The 26,069-nt window shown below is 49.6% G+C and overlaps 2 protein-coding genes across 5 annotated transcripts in view; one reads left to right on the top strand and one right to left on the bottom strand.

The window, feature by feature from the left end:
* The first annotated feature begins 198 nt into the window (after positions 1-198).
* On the top strand, positions 199-18,668 carry POLG (polymerase (DNA directed), gamma). 2 transcript variants are annotated; one of them, XM_011948317.1, is made up of 23 exons: positions 199-375; positions 1,146-1,936; positions 4,725-4,920; positions 6,196-6,363; positions 6,474-6,620; positions 6,769-6,848; positions 7,953-8,135; positions 8,239-8,390; positions 8,566-8,692; positions 9,617-9,853; positions 10,810-10,930; positions 11,138-11,224; positions 11,529-11,636; positions 12,083-12,243; positions 12,966-13,019; positions 13,124-13,241; positions 13,744-13,879; positions 13,992-14,238; positions 15,649-15,771; positions 15,900-16,068; positions 16,264-16,472; positions 17,450-17,610; positions 18,156-18,668. In XM_011948317.1, exons 2-23 carry the CDS (start codon positions 1,305-1,307, stop codon positions 18,230-18,232), a joined length of 3,693 nt encoding a protein of 1,230 aa, XP_011803707.1. In that variant the 5' UTR covers positions 199-375; positions 1,146-1,304; the 3' UTR covers positions 18,233-18,668. The 2 variants fall into 2 exon arrangements, with proteins under 2 accessions (XP_011803707.1, XP_011803706.1); XM_011948316.1 differs by having other exon boundaries at positions 213-387.
* FANCI (Fanconi anemia, complementation group I) overlaps positions 17,727-26,069 on the bottom strand; it is an 85,034-nt gene continuing 76,691 nt past the window's right edge. For 2 of the 3 annotated variants that reach the window (XM_011948315.1, XM_011948314.1), the window contains 4 exons: positions 22,092-22,160; positions 20,267-20,362; positions 19,595-19,702; positions 17,727-18,586 (listed from right to left, as the gene is read on the bottom strand). In XM_011948315.1, the coding sequence (XP_011803705.1) occupies positions 18,524-18,586; positions 19,595-19,702; positions 20,267-20,362; positions 22,092-22,160 (336 nt within the window). In that variant the 3' untranslated portion in view covers positions 17,727-18,523. The remainder of the gene's footprint in view (positions 18,587-19,594; positions 19,703-20,266; positions 20,363-22,091; positions 22,161-26,069) is intronic. The other variant, XM_011948313.1, reaches the window with a different exon arrangement.

Genomic DNA, 26,069 nt, shown 5'->3' on the forward strand with positions numbered 1-26,069 from the left:
ACTTCTTGAGCGACTCATAAAAATGTTACCTCCGCCCATCGCCTAGCTCGGGACCAACCCACCTGCTCTTTGAGAGGGGGAGGTTGGCCTTTAGTTCTCAGTGTTCCGCAGGGAGAGCCCACCCAGAAGTCCCCTTTCTCCCCCCGCGGGCGGATCGCACCATTGGCGGCCCTCCTATTGGTCGCGCTGGGAGTCTCCCGCTTGCCTCTCGGGTAGCAGCGGGACCTAGTCGGGTGCAGACGGGAAGTTGCTTCTGCCAGCGAAGCGGACTGGCCGTGTGGAGGCCACACGCCACCCCGAGGCTGCGAAGGCCGCGCGTAGGGGGACGCCGCGCCGTGGGCCTGGGGTCGGGGGAACCGCAGACCGGGAAGCACCGTGCGGACCGAGGTTTCCGGCGGGTTCGGCGACGGGGAGGCCGGGTCGCTGAGCGGCGGCGCGGCCCCTCCCTCTCCAGTCAGGGAGCGAGGCCCGGAGCAGGGCGGCGGCTCGTCCCAGGGCGCACCGCGGCGTCTCTGCCGGGCGCAGGCGGGCGGCGGGGCTCACGGGGGTGGCCGCCCACGCCCGCTGCAGGACGCCCTCGGCCGGCTGGGCAGTGGTCCAGGTGTGGGTGGAGGTCCCAGGGGACGGCGGCTCACCTTACGGGTTCGAATCCGGGTTCTGGCACCTCTCGACGCTAGGCTCTCGGGCCACGCCGGTCGCGGTAATGGCAGCCACCATTTGCTTGCCAAGAGCAGGGCCGCAAGACGTAGGCGCCCTGTGTGCTCCGGACAGCGGCCCTGTGTGACAGGCAGAATCTGTAATCCCATTTTACAGAGTAGGATATCAGGGCCTAAGGAGCGTTGCCCAAGGTCACACAGCTCGAGAGAGCCAGAAGCGGGGTTCAAAGCCGCGTCGCCCTTCCGCAGATACTGCTCTCTTACTCGCTGCCCTCGGCTTCCCCACGTGGGTCCACTGACGAAGCTGCGTGGACCCCGGTTCCTCCAGGAGGGGTATTGACGTTTCCCAAGTTTTGAGGCTTAACAGAAAATGCAACGGAAGCACCTGGCACGTGCTGGGGACGCAGTAAATGCTCAAGGAATGGTGACTATGAATACACCTTTTACATGTATGGTAAAATAACGCTTTATATCATCTGTCTCCTTTAGGATTTGGGGTGGAAGGCAGGCATGGTCAAACCCATTTCACTGACAGGAGAGCAGAGACAGGACGTGTCTCTCTCCACGTCTTCCAGCCAGTAAAAGCAGCCAAGCTGGAGTCCAAAGCCAGGTGCTCTGACTCCCAGCGTGGGGGTCCCTGCACCAACCATGAGCCGCCTGCTCTGGAGGAAGTTGGCCGGCGCCACCGTCGTGCCAGGGCCGGTTCCAGCTCCGGGGCGCTGGGTCTCCAGCTCCGTCCCCGCGTCCGACCCCAGCGACGGGCGGCGGCGGCAGCAGCAGCTGCAGCAGCAGCAGCCGCAAGTGCCATCCTCGGAGGGCGGGCAGCTGCGGCACAACCCATTGCACATCCAGATGCTCTCGAAAGGGCTGCACGAGCAAATCTTCGGGCAAGGAGGGGAGATACCCGGCGAGGCCGCGGTGCGCCGCAGCGTCGAACACCTGCAGAAGCACGGGCTCTGGGGGCAGCCAGCGGCGCCCTTGCCCGACGTGGAGCTGCGCCTGCCGCCCCTCTACGGGGACAACCTGGACCAGCACTTCCGCCTCCTGGCCCAGAAGCAGAGCCTGCCCTACCTGGAGGCGGCCAACTCGCTGTTGCAGGCCCAGCTGCCCCCGCAGCCCCCGGGTTGGGCCTGGGCGGAGGGCTGGACCCGGTACGGCCCCGAGGGGGAGGCCGTACCCGTGGCCATCCCCGAGGAGCGGGCCCTGGTGTTCGACGTGGAGGTCTGCTTGGCAGAGGGAACTTGCCCCACATTGGCGGTGGCCATATCCCCCTCGGCCTGGTAAGTAGGGGCAGGGTTGGGGACATAAGCAGGCATGGGGGCCCAGCTTAATAGTTTGTTTCAGTGAACATTTACTGAGGTCCTGTTATGTGCTGGGTGCTCACGTAGGGAGCACTGATGTGGTGAATTAGGACTAGACCCCTGTTTATGTGGGACTCACTTTCTGGTGGGTAGATCACAGGCAGTAAGCAAATACCCAAGTAAATGTCAGGCAGTAAAGGCCATGTGGAGAATCACAGTAGAGCGCTGTAGATGAGACCTGTGGGAGGCCACTTAAGATCACCATGATTTGGTGCCTTTACCCCCTCCCCTAATAGCGTCATGAGAAGTTAGTCTGAAAAGTCATTTGAACGGTGTTTCTATTTGGGGAGCTATTAATTATTTTGGGCAGTAGAAAGCTCCCTTTTGTGGGACTGTCCCAGGCAGTATAGGACATTAGTATCCCCGGCCTTTCCCATAAACGCCAGACCAACACCCCCCGCCCTGCTGCCCCCGCCGCCAACGTTTCCACATGCCCCCTTGAGGCGGCATCTGGTTGACCAACCCTAGTTGAGAAACATTGCTTCCTTCCCCCAGCCTTCCAAGCAGGCATTTTGGTCCCAAACAAGTATATCCAATCTCTCTTTTCTTTTTAAATAACTTTCTAAGTGCTACCCAAGTTTCTTTTTCAAACAATGATGGCAGTACTGTTTCTCCCCTTTTTTTATTCTTCATTCCAGGATTAAAATACTATTTACAACCTTAATGCTTTCAGGCATGGCCAGCAAAAAAGTTGGCAGTTTCTTTATTCCTATTGGAAGCTACATCTTTGTAAAGAAAGCTGCGAAATGTTAAATATGCAGTTGAAAATGGTGAAAACATGGCTAAATAGATAAGGTAGGCATTAATGGCTGAAAAGAGCAAAACTAGATGATTCTGCATTGATTGAGTTCCAGTTACAATGAGAATCACACTACTTAGAATATGTAACTCGATGGTCAAAGTAAAGGGGAATACCGGCCATCATTTGGAAAGATAGAGTAGGCTTTGGTGGCTGAAAGAAAATTAGGAAATCAGTGACAAGAAAGATTTGTTTTTTGATCTGTTGGTCATTTTTGGCCAAGTTACCTCAAGTCCGCTTTTCTCTTCTTCCTCCTTTCTCTCCTTTTACCTCTCCTTTCCCTCCCTGTCCTTCCCTCTCTGCCCTCATTCTCATTCCATTCTTGCCAGTGGTACTCAGGGCATTGGCCTGATGGCAGAAGTCATTGTTAAGGCCTGGGCTTATGCTGGGACCTTCCTCCTAGGAGTCTGACTGGTGGGTGGAGGTGGGTGCCACATGGTGCCCTAATAGCGGTCCACTTTGAACCTGGGCATGCCCCCGCCCCTTAACTGAGTAACATTAGGTACCTGACCATCCCACAGTTTACAATGGGAGGAGAAGCCTTCGTCAGCTCTGAGCCTCCCACGGGGCAGCTTGTTCCCAAAGGCTGTTGGTAAGGGCTTTGGCCATCAGGCTAAAGGGACATCACTCCAGCCATGAACATTTATCTGAGATTCACAGTAAAACTAGTATTAATGGCATAGATCCCTACTCATCTTAAATTTGGCTTTCTTCTTTTTAATCACTAGTTTATAATGAGATGGCTTTATGCACAGCTGCAGAGCTGCATCTTGACACCAGTGTGGCTTTTTATTGTAACCAAAGTCCCTGTTATCACCATGGCCTCAACTATTTGGTATTCTTTAGCCTTTTTGTCTGTGTTGTAAGGGCTTTGACATGCTGAATTAAAAGGTGGGGGGGAATTTCTTTTAGTCCCTTGGCTTATTTTCACCATTTGGAGTATGAGTTAGATTTTGTCAGGTTTAAAACTAGGACCCTCTTGCTTTCTCTTTGAAAGAAATTAATTTTATATGTGTTGAATCTGTTGAGGCAGATACTCCCTCTTCCATTCCATAAAGGTTGCAAGGAGCTCCTTCTCTGCAGTGTTGTCCACACATGGCCTCGTCACTCACTTTGATGCTGACTGGGCCTTGACTGTTGAGAACAATCTGTGGCTTGCAACAGGCATTTCTTCAGTGGCCATTCCCCTACACCTAGCCTTGTGGATCTTGAGCAAACTGCAGCCTTTTACTGTATCAGTGTCAGGCCCCCAACAGGCCGCACTCATCCCCTATCCTCCCACCCCCACCTTATCACATGCATATACATTTTCTCATTCTGGCACTTTCCCTGGTCTCTGAGGTTGAGACTCTCCAAGGTGTGTGATTTGTTCTTTGTCCCCCAGAATCTTTTCAGCCGTGAGATGATTCATCCTGTACATGTGTGCAGTATTTGTCTTTTTTTTTTTTTTTGCCAGTTCAATTAAAAAAAATCTCCACTTTCGGTTCTGTTACTGTCTTATCTCCTTTACTAGCACTTTGAACAGTAGTTGGTTTGTGCCTATAGACACAAGAGGTTGATAATGTTCATAAAACCTCAGAGCTAGATGTAGACTTAGTGAACACTGGGTCTAGCAAACACCTTGATGGCCCAGGCTGTAATATAATACCTGCATGTAGGTCTAATAGCCCAATAGTTCCATTTTTATGTGCAGAAGTTTAAAGAAGCTTTTGTAGCTCTTGCCCACCAGCACACACACCCACCCTGCTACACCTGACCTGTAGCTGAGTTAGGAGCACCCTTTGGTCTCACTTGTGTCCCCAGCTGCCAGTACGCCATCTGGCATGTGGTGGTAGGTGTGCAGTGGGTGTTGTGGAGTGGAAGTTTAATGTCTCCATGGTGAACCTGCCTGCCTCTCGCCTCCCTCAGGTATTCCTGGTGCAGCCGGCGGCTGGTGGAAGAGCGTTACTCTTGGACCAGCCAGCTGTCGCCGGCTGACCTCATCCCCCTGGAGGTCCCTGCTGGTGCCAGCAGCCCCACCCAGAGAGATTGGCAGGAGCAGTTAGTGGTGGGGCACAATGTTTCCTTTGACCGAGCTCATATCAGGGAGCAGTACCTGATCCAGGTAAGGTTCCTGGGGCCAGCTACAGGTTCTGGCATGGGATGGGCCAGGAGCCCTAATCTCAGTGGTTAGGGAAGGCACTGCTTTCCTGGCAAGTGTCTCTATTGCCTTTGCTGAAGCCACAAGGCCCGTCTGTTGACCAGCTGTGCCTCTGGTCCCTGTGCCTAGCTGTTTATGTCCCCGGGAAAGCCTGGTATAGGACCTAAGTTGTCACAAAGTAATAATGGCCTTTATCTCTGTGGCATTTTAGAACTTAGCATGGATCTTTTTTTTTTTTTTGAGACGGAGTCTCGCTCTGTCGCCCGGGCTGAAGTGCAGTGGCCGGATCTCAGCTCACTGCAAGCTCCGCCTCCCGGGTTCACGCCATTTTCCTGCCTCAGCCTCCCGAGTAGCTGGGACTACAGGCGCCCGCCACCTTGCCCGGCTAGTTTTTTGTATTTTTTAGTAGAGACGGGGTTTCACCATGTTAGCCAGGATGGTCTCCATCTCCTGACCTCGTGATCCGCCCGTCTCGGCCTCCCAAAGTGCTGGGATTACAGGCTTGAGCCACTGCGCCCAGCCTAGCATGGATCTTAAAGGTTTTGAGCCACAGCCTGGGCTCACTTCCTGCCGTAACCACTGATGACTACTATGAGGTCCTTAACATCTCTAAGTGTTAGTTTCCTTTTTTTAATAAAAAGGCAGAGATAACATAAACTCATAGGATTAATAGGAGGGTTGGAACAATGCCTACATGTCAAACACTCAGTACTCTGCCTGGTGTATAGTAGTGGCAATTCTTAATTTTATGAAGTGTTTTTTCATTGTATCTTCACAGCAGCCCTAGGAGACAGGCCGGGCAGGGGAGAGCAACCTTAGCCTATAGCTGAGGGTGCTGAGGCTCAGACAGCCTTGTTGACATGCCCAGGGCCACACAGCTTATGAGTGACAGGGTTGGGGCCAGACCAGATAGCCCTGAAGGCTTTGTTTTGGCCACTCTGTATCTACATTGCTCGGAGCTACTGCTGGAAGCTGGGAAGGACTTGCACGTTGGGTTTGAGCCAGGCCTGCATCTTAAAGGGTGGCTAGGATTTGGGAAGGCAGGCCCCTTAAAGGTGATGGGGCAAGCATGAACAAACATGAGGATTCTGTATTTTGTGCTGGAGGCTGTGTGCTGGGAGGGGAGGCTGTTTGAGGAGCTGAGGTGGGGCTGGAGGTCCACACCACTAAGCAGTGGTGGGCTGGCCCCACAGTTGCAGCCTCCCTCCTTCCCTTTCCTTTCTTCCTCCTCCTCCTCAGGGTTCTCGCATGCGTTTCCTGGACACCATGAGCATGCACATGGCCATCTCAGGGCTAAGTAGCTTCCAGCGTAGTCTGTGGATAGCAGCCAAGCAGGGCAAGCACAAGGTCCAGGGCCCCACAAAGCAAGGCCAGAAGTCCCAGAGGAAAGCCAGAAGAGGCCCAGCGGTGAGAGCACACTGCCAGTGCGCAGGAACCTAGTGCTTGGGACCCCCCTCACCAGCCCGTCTGGCCCGAGGCCAAGCTGATCTGCCGTGTCCCTTGCTCTGGTTCCCCAGATCTCATCCTGGGACTGGCTGGACATCAGCAGTGTCAACAGTCTAGCAGAGGTGCACAGACTTTATGTAGGGGGGCCTCCCTTAGAGAAGGAGCCTCGAGAACTGTTCGTGAAGGGTACCATGAAGGACATTCGTGAGAACTTCCAGGTATGGTGCTAGAGAGGGCTGCGGGAGATGGGCTGTGGCACACCCCCAGCTGCGCTTGGGGAGATACAACTGCCAGGCCTGACCCTGAGACCTGGTGGTGGTAATGGGATGGCTGCCCACCTTGCGCCTTCCTGTCACCTTGTGCCAGGACCTGATGCAGTACTGTGCCCAGGACGTGTGGGCCACCCATGAGGTTTTCCAGGAGCAGCTACCGCTCTTCTTGGAGAGGTGAGGGGGAGCCCATGTGGGAATCTTTGGGGGTCAGTGTGTTCCTGGTACCCGGGCCTGCTGTAATCAGGTGGTGCTGGTTCTATCTCAGGTTGGGGACCTTAGCTTTTCTAGGCTGAAAGAATGGAGCCCTTCTGTCCAGTGGTGTCCATCTGGGCCCTGGACTCTGGATTTCTACAGAAGCCCTGGAAGGGAGGGCCATGGAATTGTGCTTGTGTTTCATGTGCATGGTCCTGGTTTACTATGCACCTTCTCCTTAACCAAGGGCTTCATGTACGTCATGCTTATGTTTATTAATGAGTCCATCTTATGAAGTGACCCTTGTGTAGCTGAAAATTCAGGTATATTTGTACCAAAGATACTGAAAGAAGAAGGAAGGGAAGAAAATTTGGCTAGAACTTTTGACCCAAAGCTTAACTACTAATAGCTTACTGTTGGCTAGAAGCTTTACTGATAACATAATACATATTTTGTATGTTGTATGTATTATATGCTATATTCTTAAAGTAAGTGAGAGAAAAGAAAATGTATTAAGAAAATCATGAGGAGAAAATGTGTTTACTATTCATTAGGTGGAAGTGGATCATCATAAAGATCTCTGTCCTTCACGTTGAGTAGGCTGAGGAGGAGAAGGAGGAGGGGGGTTGGGCTTGCTGTCTTGGGTGGCTAAGGCAGAAGAAAGTAAGTGTGTAAGTGAACTTGCACGATCCAAACCTGTGTTGTTTAAAGGTCAACTGTATTTTACCACCCAAGTTGTGAGGTTCAGGCATGTTTTTCATGTATGGGATTATTAGCACAGTGCCTGGCACACAGTCATTACTCCATGTGTGGCAGCCATTTTCACTTTCGCCATCTATATTTCCCACATTACCCCTGAGGAGGGGATGATATTGTTCCCATTTTATAGATGAAAGAACTGAGACTCCAAGAGATGGGGTTACTTACCCAGGGATGAGTAACAGTGAGCTGGGATTTAATGCCTTGTCTGACTTGAGCTGTGCCATGTCGGTGGCTCGGTTGAGGCTTGCTAAACCAGCTCAGGGATTGGGCCAAAGTCGTGCCTCCTGTGGTCGTTTATGGCAGCTGCTGGTGTTTGCCTCCAAGGTGTCCCCACCCAGTGACTCTGGCTGGCATGCTGGAGATGGGTGTCTCCTACCTGCCTGTCAACCAGAACTGGGAACGTTACCTGGCAGAGGCACAGGGCACTTATGAGGAGCTCCAGCGGGAGATGAAGAAGTCGTTGATGGACCTGGCCAACGATGCCTGCCAGCTGCTCTCAGGAGAGAGGTAGCCAGGCCTTGGGTGGGCAGGATCTAGGCAGGGGACTGGCAGGTGGGTGGTCTAGCCTTCGGCTTAGCCTTAGCCCTGCCCTAGTGGACTGACTCTGTAGGTACAAAGAAGACCCCTGGCTCTGGGACCTGGAGTGGGACCTGCAAGAATTTAAGCAAAAGAAAGCTAAGAAGGTGAAGAAGGAGCCAGCCACAACCAGCAAGTTGCCCATCGAGGGGGCTGGGGCCCCTGGTGATCCCATGGATCAGGAAGGTGGGGAGCATGGGCAGGAGGTAGAGGTAGGGTAGGGGTTGTCGCTGGGAAGGTCCTGTGATTGAAGGGGGTCCTTGGAAAGGGTTGCTCCAGCCTTCTGGAGATGAGCGGGTGGGAGCAGGTCTTACTGAGAGTTCCTTCTCCTGCTCCTGATTGTCTTCCCCCACCCTCACAGACCTCGGCCCCCGCAGTGAGGAGGAGGAGTTTCAACAAGATGTCATGGCCCGCGCCTGCTTGCAGAAGCTGAAGGGGACCACAGAGCTCCTGCCCAAGCGGCCCCAGCACCTTCCTGGACACCCTGGGTGAGCCCAGCCCACCCCCAGCAGTGTATCTAGAGTCCACCCTTGCGCCGTTCTCAGGACAGACCTGGTCTGGGTTCTGGCACAGAGGCATCATGCACATGTGTACTTATTGACCTGCTGCCATTCATTCATACTGTCTTCCAGTCCTGTTCTCATTTGCTTACTCTGGACTGGCTTACTGGACTCATTCAGCACTGTTCTGAGCACCTGCTGTGCACTGGCCCGTGGCAGCCACTGGGTGTACAGACTGGAGCATAGCTCCTCCTTTCCAGTAGTTCCTTTTTTTCTAGGAGAAGCCAGGCATGTAGACCAGCTAGTACAGCTAGTGTCCATAAGTAGTTCTGACTCTGCCTGGGGAAATAAATCAAGAAGCTTTCCTTGAGAAGGTGCCCTTTCCTTTGAGCCTCATAGGGTGGCAGAGATGAGAAAAAGGGCAGCCAGGGTGAGCAGCAGGGTGCCAACTTTGCACTTGCATGACCCTGAGAGCAAGTGTCCTGAGTGCCTTCCTAGCTTCACCCTGGGCTCAACTCTGGTGAACAGCCTGCAAGAGAGCACCCAGAAGGACTGGTGTTTCTCTAGAGGAGTGGGGAGGGCAGATGTGCTCCCTCCTCTGGTCAGTTACACTGGATGAAATGGAGCTTGAGAAGGAACCCTGCCCTGGGCCAGGGTATGCTTTTGTGTCCTGGCTTCTGACTAGTGCAATGGGACTGACTTAGTGTCTTTGCTTTTGAAATATTCTTCTAGAGGATTCCATGGGGGTCCTGACTAAAGCATCCCAGAGGAGGGGATGGTGGCTGTAGGCTGGGGTCACCAGAAAGCCCCAGGGCTTTGGAGGGTGGGTGGGGCATATTGTGGGAGAGAGAACCTTCCCCCCAACAACTGCCCTTACCATTGTGACACTGCTGTCTTCCTGGTGGGACGTAGATGGTACCGGAAGCTCTGTCCCCGGCTAGACGACCCTACATGGACCCCAGGCCCCAGCCTCCTCAGCCTGCAGATGCGGGTCACACCTAAACTCATGGCACTGACCTGGGATGGCTTCCCTCTGCACTACTCAGAGCGTCATGGCTGGGGCTACCTGGTGCCTGGGCGACGGGACAACCTGGCCAAGCTCCCGACAGGTACCACCCTGGAATCAGCTGGGGTGGTCTGCCCCTACAGGTAAGGCTCAGGCTCAGGGGAGGAAGGGGCTAGAGCCTAGGGACCCCCTTGGCTGGTCAGCTCAGGCTAGTGGAAAGAGTTTGGGTTCAAGAGTCTGGGTTCAGAAGAAGGGAAAACAAAAAAGGAAAAAATTTTTAAAAACACACACAAAAAGGCGTCTGGGTTCACGTTTTTTTTTTTTCCATGGCTACCTTTACCCTCTGGATCTCAGAGGCCCTGGGAGGGAGTACGTTGAGATGTTCAGAGTGGGGAGGACTAAAGGCCTTCCTCTTGGGCCAGGCAGCACAGCTGCCTTCACAAGAACATGCAGAGGGCTGTTACAAGTAGCAGGGAGATGGGCTTTTTAAAAAATGTTTATATAATTTGAGTGATAATTGTGGGCCAAGCAGTGCTTCCCTCATTTGTTCCCCAAGGAGCCCCATGAGCTAGAATGGTTATCCCCATGTTGTAGTTGACAAAGGCTCAGTTGACTTGTTTAAGATCACAGAACCTGAGCTTTAGACAAGCAGGTGTTGGGGAGAAACTTACAGTGGCCCAGAATTACGAGTCCTGGCTTTTCAAGGCAGCCTGAGTCTCTTGCAGGGCCTTGGGACAAAAGGGGTAAGACTGGCCTTGCTCCTTTGAGCCCAAGGGTAGGTAAGCTGGCAAGAGCCAGCCTGCAGCTGGGCCCTGGGTTCTGTCCTCTTGCTGTGCTCTCAGAACTTCTCTTGAGTTCTGTAGTGTAAGAGGAACTTGGATTTGAGTGAGACAAGGCCTTAAACCCCAGCCTGCTGCCAGAGTGCTGTCATTTTTAGTTTGTCAATCCCTGTCTAAAACGCGGGGAAAGTGCTGTCTGGTTCTGCCTCAGAGCTGATTCTGAGGACTAAACAAAGGGAATTGTGGAAGGCACCAGCAAGCTGCCTGGCCCACAGTGGGCATATGGTAATCAGAGGCTGCTGCTGCTGTTCTCTGCCCAGAGCCATCGAGTCCCTGTACAAGAAGCACTGTCTCGAACAGGGGAAGCAGCAGCTAACGCCCCAGGAGGCCGACCTGGCTGAGGAGTTCCTGCTCACTGACAGTAGTGCCATATGGCAAACGGTGAGGGCAGGCTCTGAACCTGAGCTTTGGGGAGGGGAGGTCTCTGTGTTCCACCCAGGGAAGGAGCAGCCTTTTTGGGTGGGAGGCTGGCACTGGTGGCTTACCCCAGACTGACCTGCGGTGTCTGAGTACCATGCAGGGAGGGGCTGGTGGATTGGGACCTACCCAGTCCCATGCTTCACTCTCTTGGTCCTTGGACCACTCCAGGTAGAAGAACTGGATTACTTAGAAGTGGAGGCTGAGGCCAAGGTGGAGAACTTGGGAGCTGCAGTGTCAGGTCAACCGCTAGCTCTGGTGAGCAGTTTGCCTGCCCAGGGGTTCTCTGGGTGGGTGCTGGGTGGAATGGGCTTCCTCTTGCCCATGTAGTTCTTCCCAGCCAGAGTTCCCTAGGTCTTAGGGGGGTTGGAGATGCCACCCTGTCCCTGGGAGGCCCCACACATGTTGGAGGACGAGGAGAAAGCCTGAGTGAGACCTCATGGCCATCTTGTCATTTCCCAGCTGATGACAGTTTCAGGCCCTTTTCCCACTCCCTACCCCCTGGCCCTTGCTGAATGCAGGTGCTGGAACAGGGCCTGATCTAGGTGTGTGGCCCCCACAGACTGCCCCTGGCAGCCCCAAGGACAGCCAGCCCAACTATCACCATGGCAACGGACCTTACAACGATGTGGACATCCCTGGCTGCTGGTTTTTCAAGCTGCCTCACAAGGTGTGTCCTGGGTCATGGCCTGTCCTGTGGTGTGTCCTTACTCTGCTCAAGGCCCACAGCAGGCCTTCAGAGTGACACACCTGAGACTATCCTTTTTGTGGGAATGACTAGTAGTGGGACAGGGTGTGATTTCAGGTACATACTGTCATGTCTCAGCTTTTGTTTTTCTAATGAAAGTCGGGTGGCAAGGGGCACATCTGGTACGTGATAGATTCTGCCGATTTGTCACTATGTGGGGAGCCAGGTTTGCTTGTGTCTGTGTCCTAGGGGTCATGTGTGTGCGCATGTGTGTGTGCGCATTTGTGCATGTGTGATGCAATCAGGGATTTGCCTCAGACTGCTGAGGTTCTGGGCTCAGTGTTGGGAGGAGTGCAGGTGCTCACATTGGTTCCCCACCCGGGGGTCTGCCACCTGCCTCCAGCCGCTGCTTCCTTTGCTCTGTCCAGGATGGTAATAGCTGTAATGTGGGAAGCCCCTTTGCCAAGGACTTCCTGCCCAAGATGGAGGATGGCACCCTGCAGGCTGGCCCAGGAGGTGCCAGTGGGCCCCGTGCTCTGGAAATCAACAAAATGATTTCTTTCTGGAGGAACGCCCATAAACGTATCAGGTGGGCCACAATGGGAGGAGTCCTGGGACGCCTTTCCCCCCTCTTCCCACCCAGGGACCTCTGACTAACCCTGGATTCCCACAGAGGGCCAGCCTAGCTGTGGTCCAGAGGCCTGGCTACTTTTGGTCCTGGTGCCATGGACCTTGGGCAAGTCTCCCCTCTAGCTTCAGTTTCCCTGTTAATGTAAAAAGAATGGTGCTGTAGGACCATGAGAGCCCTTCATAGCTCCCAACAGAACCTCTTGGTGTAACTGCTAGAGCCATGGGATATGGCTGAGGACCATGGAGAGCTGGTGGCCTGTAAGCCTGCTGGGGGCTGGGAGCTGGGTCTTGTAGTCAGGAATGGCAAATGTATTCATCTTGAAGGCCATTTCCAAGGTGGTTGTGGCCACCAGCACACTCTGGTGAGCAGAGTGGGTTTTGGGATGGTGAAGTCTGCCTGTGTGTAGGAAGAGGCAGTGGTGGAAGGAGTGCCTCATGGATGCCCCCCAGAGAGGAGCAGGAGCTCACTCAGAGGCCTGGCTGGTTCCCAGATGGCTTATGCTCTTGACTGGTATATCACAGGGCCCCAGGCCTTGGCTGAGCCAGGGCTCACCTTGAGTCCAGTTAGTGAGGCTGGGTAGGAGTATAGCAGTCCAGGAGGTGGGCAGGTGAGGGCCATGGTGGGATGCGGGATGCATTCTGCTTCCCATGGCTGTGCTGAGCCTCACTTTGTCCCCACAGCTCCCAGATGGTGGTGTGGCTGCCCAGGTCAGCTCTGCCCCGTGCTGTGATCAGGTATGGTCTGCTGAGTGGTTGTAAGGATAGGAGAACTGAGGTGAAGTGGTAGGTCCTAGGGCCAAAGCAACTAAGACCCATTTCCTTCCCCTGCACCCTACCAGGCACCCCGACTATGATGAGGAAGGCCTCTATGGGGCCATCCTGCCCCAAGTGGTGACTGCCGGCACCATCACTCGCCGGGCTGTGGAGCCCACGTGGCTCACCGCCAGCAATGCCCGGGTATGTGTCATCTGCACCTCTGGCCCCTGCTCTTCCTCTCCCAGGTCTATAGAAACTCAGCTCTGAGGGCCTTTAGGTATTTAGCGAGGAGCATGAAAAGGATCCTGTGATCTGGGGTCAGGCAGGACTCTAGTTCACTGCCTGACCCAGATCTTGGAGTGGATGGAAGACAGGAAAATCTGGCTTCATGATTCCTGTCCACTCCTTCAGTAAATGTGTTCTGGGCACCTGCTCCTGGCCAATGACAGGCGTAATAGCTACAGCTCTCATGGAATTTAGATGGGACCATGTAGGTGAGGGGTCTGGCATAGTGCTAGGCATAGAGTAGATTCTTTACCTGTCACTCCAATTGCTGATAGGTAGCTGTCTCTAGAACTATGGAGTTTGACCAGTGCTGTCTGGCATTCTCTAAAGCCATTCCCTTAGGAAAGGCTCTCAGTCAACTCTGGCTCTAGGAATAGGGTAGGAGGAGTCTCATTTGGGTATCTCACTCTTCCCACAGCCTGACCGAGTAGGCAGTGAGTTGAAAGCCATGGTGCAGGCCCCACCTGGCTACACCCTTGTAGGTGCTGATGTGGACTCTCAAGAGCTGTGGATTGCAGCTGTGCTTGGAGACGCCCACTTTGCCGGCATGCATGGTGAGCAGGAGCCGGGGTTGGGGCAGCCCAGCCCCTCAGGTAGCATATTGACAGTTTTGATGAACACTGGGCAGAATGTTCCTGAGTTTTCTCACTCCTGCTTATCTTCCAGGCTGCACAGCCTTTGGGTGGATGACACTGCAGGGCAGGAAGAGCAGGGGCACTGATCTACACAGTAAGACAGCCACTACCGTGGGCATCAGCCGTGAGCATGCCAAAGTCTTCAACTACGGCCGCATCTATGGGGCTGGGCAGCCCTTTGCTGAGCGCTTACTAATGCAGTTTAACCACCGGCTCACACAGCAGGAGGCAGCTGAGAAGGCCCAGCAGATGTATGCCGTCACCAAGGGCCTCCGTTGGTGAGGGTCCCTCTCCCATCCACTTTAACACCCAGGACCTGAGGCCTGCTTTACTGTCCTTTAGTACTCCCATCTGTTCTATCTCGTGCCCATTACTTGAACCCTCACCTAGCCCCTCTCCTTCCACAACTGTGTAACCTAGTTCCGGGATGATTTGTCCTGTTGTGACATTTGCTTGCTTTATAGTCAGCCTTAAACAGTTTTTCCTCATGGGAGTAAAGCTATACTTTTGGTTTACTATTACCAAGTGGTAGCATCTTGACAATTCTGATTATGCCGCATAATCAATAATATAGGGGTTGCAAACTCAGATGCCTACAGGGAATGAGAGCAAATGGAGTGGGTGGAAGACAGGAGTTGACAGGAGGGCGCTGTGGCAAACTGGAGCATGTAGGCTGATGTTGATATAGAAGAAAGCATTACCAGGCCTCCAGGTTACTTAGCCTAGCTCTCCAATTTGTTTCCTTTCATAGTAGTGCATACTGTGTGCTCAGGGCCTTAGCAGACTCTGGAGGGTTCCAAAAGTGTGAGGGAAGAGAGGTACAACTTCCTGAGGTACAATACATTGTCCACATTTAATTAGCTGGCTCATTGTGGAAACTTTCTTATGAACAACTAAAAGTTAAGTATGTGATAAATGATATAGTGGTTGATGACTGTAAATGCAGGAAAGGGGAGGTGAGTATCATCCAGTGGATAAAGTTGAGGTTGGGTAAGGCTCATACCGTGAGCAGCATGTGCTGGTGGAGGCAAGAAAGGTGGTGGGGCTTTAGTTGTGGACACCTTTGAAAGTGTCACAGGAGTTTGGACTGCGGGCGTAGGTGGTAGGGAAGCCGTTTACACAAGTGAGTGACGGGTCTCTGGAGCCTTCAGGCAACAAGCCTCGTGAGATCTGCAGGTTAGATGGAAGCTGAATTGTCTAGGGTTGTGGCAGTTGAGAAGGGTAAGCCAGGCCTGGCTGTTGTGTTTTCTGCGTCAACAAATGCCCCCTCCCCTTCAGGGTAGCCTATTCTTACCCCATCCCCCCAAATCTAGAGTGATGGTCCTTGCTGCCTCCTGAATATAAGGCCCGTGTTGGTCATTGGGCAATTCAGTGTCTAAAGAAACAGGACAGTAGGAATAGTGGTTGCTCGTGTGCTGGAGTCTTTGTCCTTTATTGGGCTACCATGAGGTGGCCCAGGCTTTGGGGCTACAAAAGCCTGGGCTGCATCTCTTTCTAGCTCCGTGATCCTAGGCAAGGCACTTAGCCTCTCTGAGCCTGTTTCTTCCTCTGAATAAAAGCCTTTAGGAGACTGGCATGATGCCAGTGTTTTTGAAAGTTGAAGTGATGTGAACATTCCATGCTAAGGTACTAGGTGTGGCACAGGAAGCACTCCTGTGGAATGATAGTGGTAACAACGCTGCCCCCAGGTATCGGCTGTCAGATGAGGGTGAGTGGCTGGTGAGGGAGTTCCACCTCCCAGTGGACAGGACTGAGGATGGCTGGATTTCCCTGCAGGATCTGCGCAAGGTCCAGAGAGAAACTGCAAGGAAGTAAGAACCTTCTTTGTGTTAAGGATGGAGGGAGGGGTCTGGGCTTGCCCCAGAAGAGCTTGGATGCTTTGTTTTTCAGCTTTGAGATGCTGAAAGACAGAGTCTGCCCTCTGTTTCTGGTCCCTTAGGTCACACTGGAAGAAGTGGGAGGTGGTTGCTGAACGGGCATGGAAGGGGGGCACAGAGTCAGAAATGTTCAATAAGCTTGAGAGCATTGCTACGTCTGACATACCACGTACCCCAGTGCTGGGCTGCCGCATCAGCCGAGCCCTGGAGCCCTCGGCTGTCCAGGGAGAGGTATCTTGCTACCTTTGGAGCATAGGCAGAGGGTCCCCCGGGGAGGGCAGGGCAGAGGGCAGGGCACAGGCTCCCTGTGGACCTTACCAATGTTCGTAGGTAGGGCCAGAGTGAAGCTTCTCTTGGGGCTTCTACCCTAGAGTTAATTGGTATGTAGCATAGCCCCTCTCACCTGTGCCCACTTTCCCTCCCCAGTTTATGACCAGCCGTGTGAATTGGGTGGTACAGAGCTCTGCTGTTGACTACTTACACCTCATGCTTGTGGCCATGAAGTGGCTGTTTGAAGAGTTTGCCATAGATGGGCGCTTCTGCATCAGCATCCATGACGAAGTTCGCTACCTGGTGCGGGAGGAGGACCGCTACCGTGCTGCCCTGGCCCTGCAGATTACCAACCTCTTGACCAGGTATGCGGGGCCCATGGCCTCTAGCCTGGCCATGTGCTCCTATGTGGGGCTTTGGGTGAGCGCTTCTTGGGCCAGACTGGGCAGTTTTGAGTTTTCATCCCCCTAGAAGTGAATGTTTCACCTTCTTATTTCTAATTTTTAAAAAGTTAAAATCCTAAAAAGACTAGCCTCAATTTCTTAAAAAAAGAGTTCTTGGGTTTGAAAATGTCAAATACCAAGACTGATCATTGAGGAAGCTGTGAGGTTAGGGGAATTACTCCAAAGGGTGGTACTCACACTTTTCTATTTTGAAAATCAAATGACAGAAGCCTTTTCTCATTTCATAGAAAATTGAGATGTTTTTCTTTCTCCCATAAGTGTTTCCTTAAGTGCCAAAAGTTTGTTACTTGACTGCTAACAGAAAACATTGTTAATGGGGACATTCAAATATGATTTTTTAAAATATCTTATATATTTTATATATTGAGTTGTATTTTCTTGTAGTAAAATTTCTAGTTCTTATGGATGAATGAAATGATATTACCGTTCCATGTTGATCTGCCACTCAGAACCAGTTTGGGAACCATGATCTATCCTGATTATTGGGTAAATAAGAGATGTTTACAATATTCAACATTGTTCCCATTGCCCTCTTAATCATCTCCTGGGGGTTATGCTTAACAAAGCTAAAAGTCCTCATTTATGCTTCAAACTCTGGCCCAATTGGAAGTGATTTCGTATATTAATAAAGTGTACCAAACTGGAAAAAAAAAGTGTGTTGAGTCCATAATTGCATTTCAGTATCTCAGTGGGAGGTTAGGCTGCTGGATGGAAGACAGTGCTGGACCTTCACCTTTCTTGACTTAGCTAAGTGAACAGATGGGGTGTTGGACCAGGGGAAGCCCTGCTCTAAGGGGTGTGGGGTCATTGCTCCAGGAGTGATGCGTCTGTGTTCACAGGAGGGGCATGACTGTGAGGGGAGATTGGGTCTCTTTCAGGTGCATGTTTGCCTACAAGCTGGGTCTGAATGACTTGCCCCAGTCAGTCGCCTTTTTCAGTGCAGTTGATATTGACCGGTGCCTCAGGAAGGAAGTGACCATGGATTGTAAAACCCCTTCCAACCCAACTGGGATGGAAAGGAGATACGGGATTCCCCAGGGTGAGCACAACGCATTTGTTCCTCATTACAAATAGGATCTGAGGTGGACTAGCAAGTGGGTTTTGCAGAACAGGAAGCTTGGGGCCCCAGAGATCACCGTCTTGACTCATGCTATATTCTAGGCTAATTTCAGTTTATAAGGTGCCCTGTATCCACAGTGAATGTGACATGATGTTTCAAAAATGAACACAGCAGAGCTTCAAATATTCTACCTGTACCTGTCCCCTACTTCAACCACAGCAGAAATGTTTAAAGAGGATTTATTCTACAGAGTGCATTCTTAGATGACAGAAAAACAAACTGTGCTTTAAATACCAAACAAGTAAATCAGAAAGCTTATTTTCTATTTAAAATGTATCTAAGACAGACTTATTTTATGTAAAAAGAAAACAGACCCTCCTAACATGTAACATTACCATTCGTGACAATTGTTCTCAACCTTTCACTCTCCTTTTTGACCTTAGCATTAAGCTCCTTTGCTCACTTCTGAGCTCTCAGTTACAGTTATTGGGGTGGCATCCTAACCAATTTGCACTATTTTTCAGGTGAAGCGCTGGATATTTACCAGATAATTGAACTCACCAAAGGCTCCTTGGAAAAACGAAGCCAGCCTGGACCATAGCACTGCCTGGAGGCTCTGTATTTGCTCCCATGGAGCTTCATCGGGGCGGTGCAGGCTCCCAAACTCAGGCTTTCAGCTGTGCTTTTTGCAAAAGGGCTTGCCTAAGGCCAGCCATTTTTCAGTAGCAGGACCTGCCAGGAAGATTCCTTCTAACTGAAGGTGCAGTTGAATTCAGTGGGTTCAGAACCAAGATGCCAACATCGATGTGGGCTGTAGGACAAGGGGCATTGTTGCTTGTTGGGTAAAAATGAAGCAGAAGCCCCAAAGTTCACATTAACTCAGGCATTTCATTTATTTTTTCCTTTTCTTCTTGGCTGGTTCTTTGTTCTGTTCACCATGCTCTGATGCAGTACCCTAGAAGGGGAAAGAAGTAATGCTCTAACGTGATAAACCTGCTCCAAGGCAGTGGAAATAAAAAGAAGAAAAAAAAAACTCTCATCTTCTCATCAAAGCCTGTGTTACTCATGCTTTCCCCCCTTTCCCACTCACAGGAGGTAATTACGCTAAGAAGAGGAAGGAGTCCTCCGAAGTGTAGAGTAAGGCAGTACCACCTCCTTCTCTTAGGACTTTTCCTATACTGATGAAACTCATGATAGAGAAGAAGCTATTGGCATCAAAGTGCTACATGACTCTCCTGAGTGCAGCTGCCAAGTGGGTAAAGGGAGTGGATGGGGCCAGGTACATTACACCCTGGAATGTGATCATCTGAAGAATGCATGTTCAAAATTCTTGAGAAGTCAGAAATCCAGGGCATTTGTATGTAAACTTCCAATTTTGAAATGGGAGTGGGCTACTGATTTGCTACGTATCAGACGAACCTAAGGTGAAAATTTTAGGTGCTAGAAGTAAGGAAACATTTGGTTCTGTTTCAAAGATGGTGCAGGGATGGGGATGTGGCACTGTCACTGGTAAGAGTAAAGGGAGAGGAACAAACCACAAGGGAAAAGGATAAGACACTGGCATGAATTGAAGAAAGAAGCCTTAACCCAAACTAATGAGTGGCCTTTGAATGAGGGCATGACTTGAGAAGTAAACTAGTTCCTGAGCCAGACTGCTATAGCTGGTCATCATCCAGTAGTTTAAAGGATAACAGGAAGAGGACCCACAGCAGGACACTGTTTTGTTACCACCTATTTCCTGGAAGTGTTTACCAAAAATGTATGCAACTTGGGGCAACTTCATTGGTCCAAAGTTTACAGCCCTTCTGAGAGTCCTTGACCCTCATCTTTGCCTGATCACCTTTTTAGCCCTTTCCAAGTCTGTTGCCCTTCCACTAATCTCTGACTGCTCACAGATAGGCTGCTAAGCAGCTAGGAGGAGTGGCTGGGATTCGCTGGGCCCCAGCAAGAAGCCAGCACTGACCTCTTCATTTTCGTCTTCGCCACCCTCTCGAAGAACCATGTCTAGGATGTTTCCTTTGATCTTGAAGTCTCGTGAGGTGCTGAGCTTCATGTGTTGCATCAGGTTCACCTGTGACAGGATTGTAAGCATGGGACATCTCCCTACTCATAGGTCCTGCCAGAACAGCTTAAGCCATTTTTAGTGCACCTCTGAGAAACCTTTCTGTTTCTACCTAAAGCAAGCACACACCCACACTTCCTTCTGTGTGCTGGGGTTCAGGCCATCAGATCAGGAACAGCAAAGAGGCTTGAGTGTGGTGGCTCATGCCTGTAATCCCAGCACTTTGGGAGGCTGAGGTGGGAGGATTACTTCAGGCCAGGAGTTTGAGACCAGCCTGGGCAATACAGACCCCATCTCTACAAAAACAAACCCGGAAAATTAGTAAGTGTGGTGGCATATGTCTGTAGTCCCAGCTACTCTGGAGGCTGAGGCCAGAAGATCACTTGAATCTGCACTCCAGCCTGGGTGACAGAAGGAGACACCATCTCAAAAAAAAAGGGGGGGGGGGAGGGGGGATGGCAAACACAAATGGCCCAGAGTCTTTTTTCCTCCATTGTAGTTGTGCTGCTTTAGTTTGCTAGATCTGTCAAGAAGGTAAATGGGAATGGAAGAACATAATAAGAGAATGTTTACCTTGGACCTCTTAGAAAGGTGGATGAGAAATTTTTCATACTGTTCAATGGCAAAGATGAGGTTAGGGATTGGCTTGGTTTCCCGAAGAACTCTGGCCTAAGGGCGAAGAACATAAGACAAATTTCAGGTTGAACCGTTTTTGAAGTTTTCCTTTGAAGCTGTCACTTACAAAACTGTGTATGGCTTTGGGGGAAAAGTCTGTTTTCCAATCAAATGCTGTTTTACTTATATACTAGTAATCTAAAATTTTTGACAGTTCAATCTGGAAGGACCCAAATGCCAGTAGAGATAATTGCACTGATCCTTTGCATTTATAATTCCAGTATTTGTTGTTATCTAGAGACTGGCTGAGGAGAGCAGGATCATTTGCAGAAATTTAGTTGCTTTTCTAACTTGATATTCTTAAGCCTATTCTGACCCTAGCTCTATTTCCTTGTTCTGGTCTGGATATGAGTTTTCACTGCTGGGATTATATATCTTTCCCCCTAACTTGAATTGTAATTTGTAGGTCCTTATACATTTTTTTTGTGTGTGTATATGTATATATGTGTGTGTGTCTGTGTGTGTATATATATATTTATATATTTTTTTAACCCATGAGGATACTGTACACATTTTTTTTAACATTATCTTGGAGCTAAATCCAGAGAGCTGAACATTTAGATGTTTATTTTTTTCGTATCTCTCCAGTATAAATATACTGTAACCTATTAGGCCAGTCTTCTATTAATGGATATCTTTGTTTCTGATATTTCACTTTTATGAATAATGTTGTGAGGACTATCCTGTACAGAGGCCTGTATATCCTAAAAGTGAAACTGTTACATCAGAATGTATGTTTATCTTCTGAGATTCAGTAGTCATTGCTAAGCCTCTGGAGAGGCTGTACTAATTTTCACCTTTGCCAGCCATGTACTAAGTGCCTCCTTTCCTGTACCCCCGCTGACTCTTACACATCTTTTAGGGAGCACCTTTTGCATTCACCAACTTTACCTAAAAATAATTTCTCCCAATTGAGTATCACAAGTTATTTTACTATTTCTATTTCAACTCAAGATTTTTTTTTCTTTTTTTTTTTTGAGACGGAGTCTCGCTGTGTTGCCCAGGCTGGAGTGCAGTGGCCGGATCTCAGCTTGCTGCAAGCTCCGCCTCCCGGGTTCATGCCATTCTCCTGCCTCAGCCTCCGAGTAGCTGGGACTACAGGCACCTGCCACCACACCCGGCTAATTTTTTGCATTTTTAGTAGAGACGGGGTTTCACCGTGTTAGCCAAGATGGTCTCGATCTCCTGACCTCGTGATCCGCCCGCCTCAGCCTCCCAAAGTGCTGGGATTACAGGCTTGAGCCACCGCACCTGGCCTCAACTCAAGATTTTCTGATGCTTCCTGAATAAAATGTTTTTGGTTCAGAGGAAAAATAAGATGCTCCATCTGATCATAAAATCCCTGATTTGAGAAGCAGTCATGTATATAATATACACACACACACACACACTCTTTTTGGTAACAGCTTTATAGAGCTATATGCCATACAATTCACTCACAATGTACTTTTCAGTATTTTCAGAGTTGTGCAACCATCACCAGTCAATTCTAAAACATTTTCATCACCCCCAAAAGAGATTCCATACCCTTTTTAGCTGTTACCCCAGTTTCCCCATCTCGAGCTACTACTAATCTAGTTTGCCTTTGTAGATTGATTTATTCTGGGCCTTTCATAAAAATAGAATCATACAACATGTAGTCTTTTTGTCACTGGCTTCTTTCGCTTAATGTTTTCAGGGTTCACTAACGATCATATTTTAATGGTCAGTGTCAGCAGCTTACCATGGCTGTGGCAACGGCAGCAGGTTTCTCCTTTTTCTCTCCCGTATAGTTTAGGCTCTTACTCTTATTCTAAAGAAATAGAAACACATTCTCTTATTCCTGATGATTTTTCTGTAGAGCTAGCATGCTAGTGGTAATTTTTTTTTTTTTCTTTTTGAGACGGAGTCTTGCTGTCATCCAGGCTGGTGTGCAGTGGTGTGATGTTGACTCACTGTAACCTCCGCCTCCCAAGTTAAGCGATTCTTGTGCCTCAGCTTCCTGAGTAGCTGGGACTATAGGCACGCGCCACCACACTCAGCTAATTTTTGTATTGTAGAGACGAGGTTTCGCCATGTTGGCCAGGCTGGTCTCGAACTCCTGGCCTCAGGTGATCTGCCCACCTCAGCCTCCCAAAGTGCTGGGATTACAGGCCTGAGCCACCACGCCCACCAGCCAGTGGCAATTTTCTTAGAAGGTAATTACACAGGGTATGAGGGCCAAGTCTGGAGTAAATAGGATTATCTGTGTGACAGATGTTAGAAGATAGGGGAAAAATGTGATGCTTTGTAATCCTCATATTTTTCTTTTTTAATTGTTGGGAGGTTTACAATCTGTTGTTCTTAGAGCTGGCACGTGTAAGTTGAAGGCGGGACTCTTACTGCACTGGGTCAGCTAAGGGGCTGGTGAAGTACTAAAGAGTGGTTAAAATGGGGACTGTCAAGGTGGTAGCAGGAATAGGCATTTCTATTTCTATTTTAGCCAGTGGACTAAAAGGATTCCATAAAGGAGAGGAAGCTGAGGAGGCTGCTACAGGGCCCTGCAGTCTTCCCACTTACAAGCAACCACCAGATATGTTTTATTTTTGTTACTCAGCAAAGCCAAAACTAGATACATTTTATGCGGAGTGGGTTGTTATGCTCAAGAAGGGTTTAAAGGGTCACAGAACACTTCCCTGTGTTGTAAATTATTGGGTAATAAAGAGCTCCTGGAGAGGGATGAAGAACTAATAAAAGGAACCAAAAGGTATAGGATTCTGATAATATCAAGACTTGAGTCAGGAGAGACTGGGGAGAAAAACCTACCCAAATGTAAGGTACAGAAACATAGGAAGCTTTTTACCTCAAGGGGAGTTCTAAACCTTCTTAGGAAGGGAACATACCATGCTCCACAAGGACAAGAGAATTAAAGAAACAGACCTGAAAATACAGAGAAGCTCTGCAACTGGAGCCATGAGAGAGACAGGTTTGTTCCACATGCCATGTTCTGGAAAATAAGGAACTGTAGACACTCCAGAGGGGCTGGTATGTAGGAATCTGTTTTTGGCCCTGGAAGGCAGGGTAGAGGATGGTAGAGGGTGAAGCCCTATTAAGTCGGGGGCAAGGAAGCAGTCACAGATTGACCTCACTGACCAAGTGGGAAGTGAACCATCTTCCCAGAGGTTGTGTCCAAGATGGGACCCTGTTCCCTGCCCATTGCAACTGATGTAGGCAGGACTAAAATTAGAGCCAGAAGAGAAGCATCTTTTTTTTTTTTTTTTGAGATGGAGTTTCACCCTGTCGCCCAGGCTGGAGTACAATGGTGTGATCTTGGCTCACTGCAACCTCTGCCTCCCAGGTTCAAGCGATTCTCCTGCCTCAGCTTCCTGAGTAGCTGGGATTACAGGCACGTACTACCATGCCTGGCTTTTTTTTTTTTTTTTTTTTGAGATAGAGTCATGTTCTGTTGCCCAGGCTAGAGTGCAGTGGCGTGATCTTGTCTCACTGCAACCTCCACCTCCTGGGTTCAAGTAATTCTGCCTCAGCCTCCCGAGTAGCTGGGTTTAGAGGTGCCCGCCACCATGCCCAGCTAATTTTTGTGTTTTTTTTAGTAGAGATGAGGTTTCACCATGTTGGCCAGGCTAGTCTCGAACTCCTGACCTTGTGATCCACCTGCCTCAGCCTCCCAAAGTGCTGGGATTACAGGTGTGAGCCACTGTGCCGGGCTATTTTTTGTATCTTTAGTAGAGATGGGGTTTCGCCATGTTGGCTAGGCTGGTCTCGAACTCTGGACCTCGTGATTCTCCCACCTCAGCCTCCCAAAGTGCTGGGATTACAGGCATAAGCCACGGCACCCGGCCCTTGAGAAGCATCTTTTAAAGGTATACAGTTGTGGGCAGAATGTTAAGAGTTGGAGCAATGGTTTTCGTTGCTTTCTTCCCACTGAGATCTAAGGAAGTGGGGAAATGAAGAGGGGGCTACAAGAGAATAACAGTTCACTGAGAGATGTGGAAAATGCGATCCCCATTTCTAGATAAGGGTTGGAGTTAATGGAACCATGCATGGGCTCTTGCCCAGGGGTATTCATTAAGTACATCTCACAAAAACAGAAAAATGTAAAAATGTTTGCCTGCAGATCAGCTGACTTGTCAGTAAGGCTTTAAATCAAATATGGATGGAGGAGGAATACCCAGGAAGGAAATGAAACTGATTACTGTGTAATGAGGGGAAAATAATAGTCTAGGAAGTAGTAGTGATTCTCAGAAGAAAATGCTTGAGAATGGGGTCAGAAACACGAAAATCCAAAACCTTTCAACATTTTACATGTCAACAAGTATCAGGTATGACTCTAGAGCAAAGGTTGGCTAATTATAGCCCAGAGTATAAATCTGGCCCACGGCCTGTTTTTGACAAGAAAATTTCATTGGAACACAGCCATGCTCATTTATTTGTATGTTGTCTATGGCTGCTTTTTATGTTCTAATAGTAGAGTTGAGTAGGTGTGATAGAGACTGTATGACCCACATTTACTATCTGGCCCTTTACAGAGAAAGTGTGCCAATTCCTGCTGTCGAGTCTAACTAGCTGGGTTCAAGTCTCAGATCTGCCTTTTACTCATGGTCTGTTCTTGGGCATTCTGATTAACCTTTCTAATCTTTTCTCATCATGCATATGGGGATAACTACTAACCAAAACCTATAGCTAGGATGAATGAGATGATGTATGAAAAGAGCTTAACACATCAGACACAAGGTAGAGGTTCTCTTAAGTATTACCTGTTCTAATAAAATGATTAGACAATGTGACTTTTGAATCACAACAAGGGTAGTAAATAGGATCTAACAGCAGTATTTCCCAGACTGTACTCTATGGAACATTATTCTGCCAAATAATAGTAACATTTGTTATTTTTTTAAAAATGTTCTGGAATAGGTCTGAAAACTACTAATGAACATACTGTTGGAACTCTCAGCATTGTTTTTATTTTTCTTGAGGCAGGGTCTCACTCTGTTGCCCTGGAGTACAGTGGCATGATCATGGCTCACTGCAGCCTTCAAGTCCTGGGCTCCAGTGATCTTCCTGCCTCAGCCTCCCAAGTAGCTGGGACTATAGGCAAATACCTGGCTACATTTTAAATTTTTTGTAGAGATGGGGTCTCACTATGTTGCCCAGGCTGGTCTTAAACTCCTGGCCTCAAGTGATCTTCTTACCTCCATTAACCACCATGGCTGGTCTCAGCACCTTTAATGTGCAAATGGACACCATGAATCTCTAAGGTGAGAAATACGGTATGAGCATCTCCCTGAATTCCTTTTTTTGAGGACTGTCTCAGTCTATATAGGATATTTTGTGAAATGTGGCTTTATAGGTATCATTAAGACTTGGAGATGAGGAAACTCAAAACCCAAATACGGTAATGGACAGATATATATCCAACAGATTTGTTTGATGAATGGCACCCACATGAAAATTTACAAGCATGAGGTTTGAGAAAGCATTCCTGCAAGCATTTGGGTGAGATAAAAGGAGAGGACCAGAAGTAATAGCTTTATGACAGCTGACTATTGGCTGGATGGCTGGATATAGAAAATGGACGACGATGCATTCCTGACCCAGATCACAAAACTGATACAAAGACAAGGTGACAGGGAGTCTCAGCTATCAGTCCATTACTAAGAACTCCTTCAGCTAAACCCAGATGACAGCCCACTTGATGGCTGATTCTTTTTTTTTTTTTTTTTTG

The sequence above is a fragment of the Colobus angolensis genome, unplaced genomic scaffold, assembly GCF_000951035.1.
Source record: "Colobus angolensis palliatus isolate OR3802 unplaced genomic scaffold, Cang.pa_1.0 Scaffold278, whole genome shotgun sequence".
In the NCBI taxonomy this organism is placed as follows: Eukaryota; Metazoa; Chordata; class Mammalia; order Primates; family Cercopithecidae; genus Colobus; species Colobus angolensis.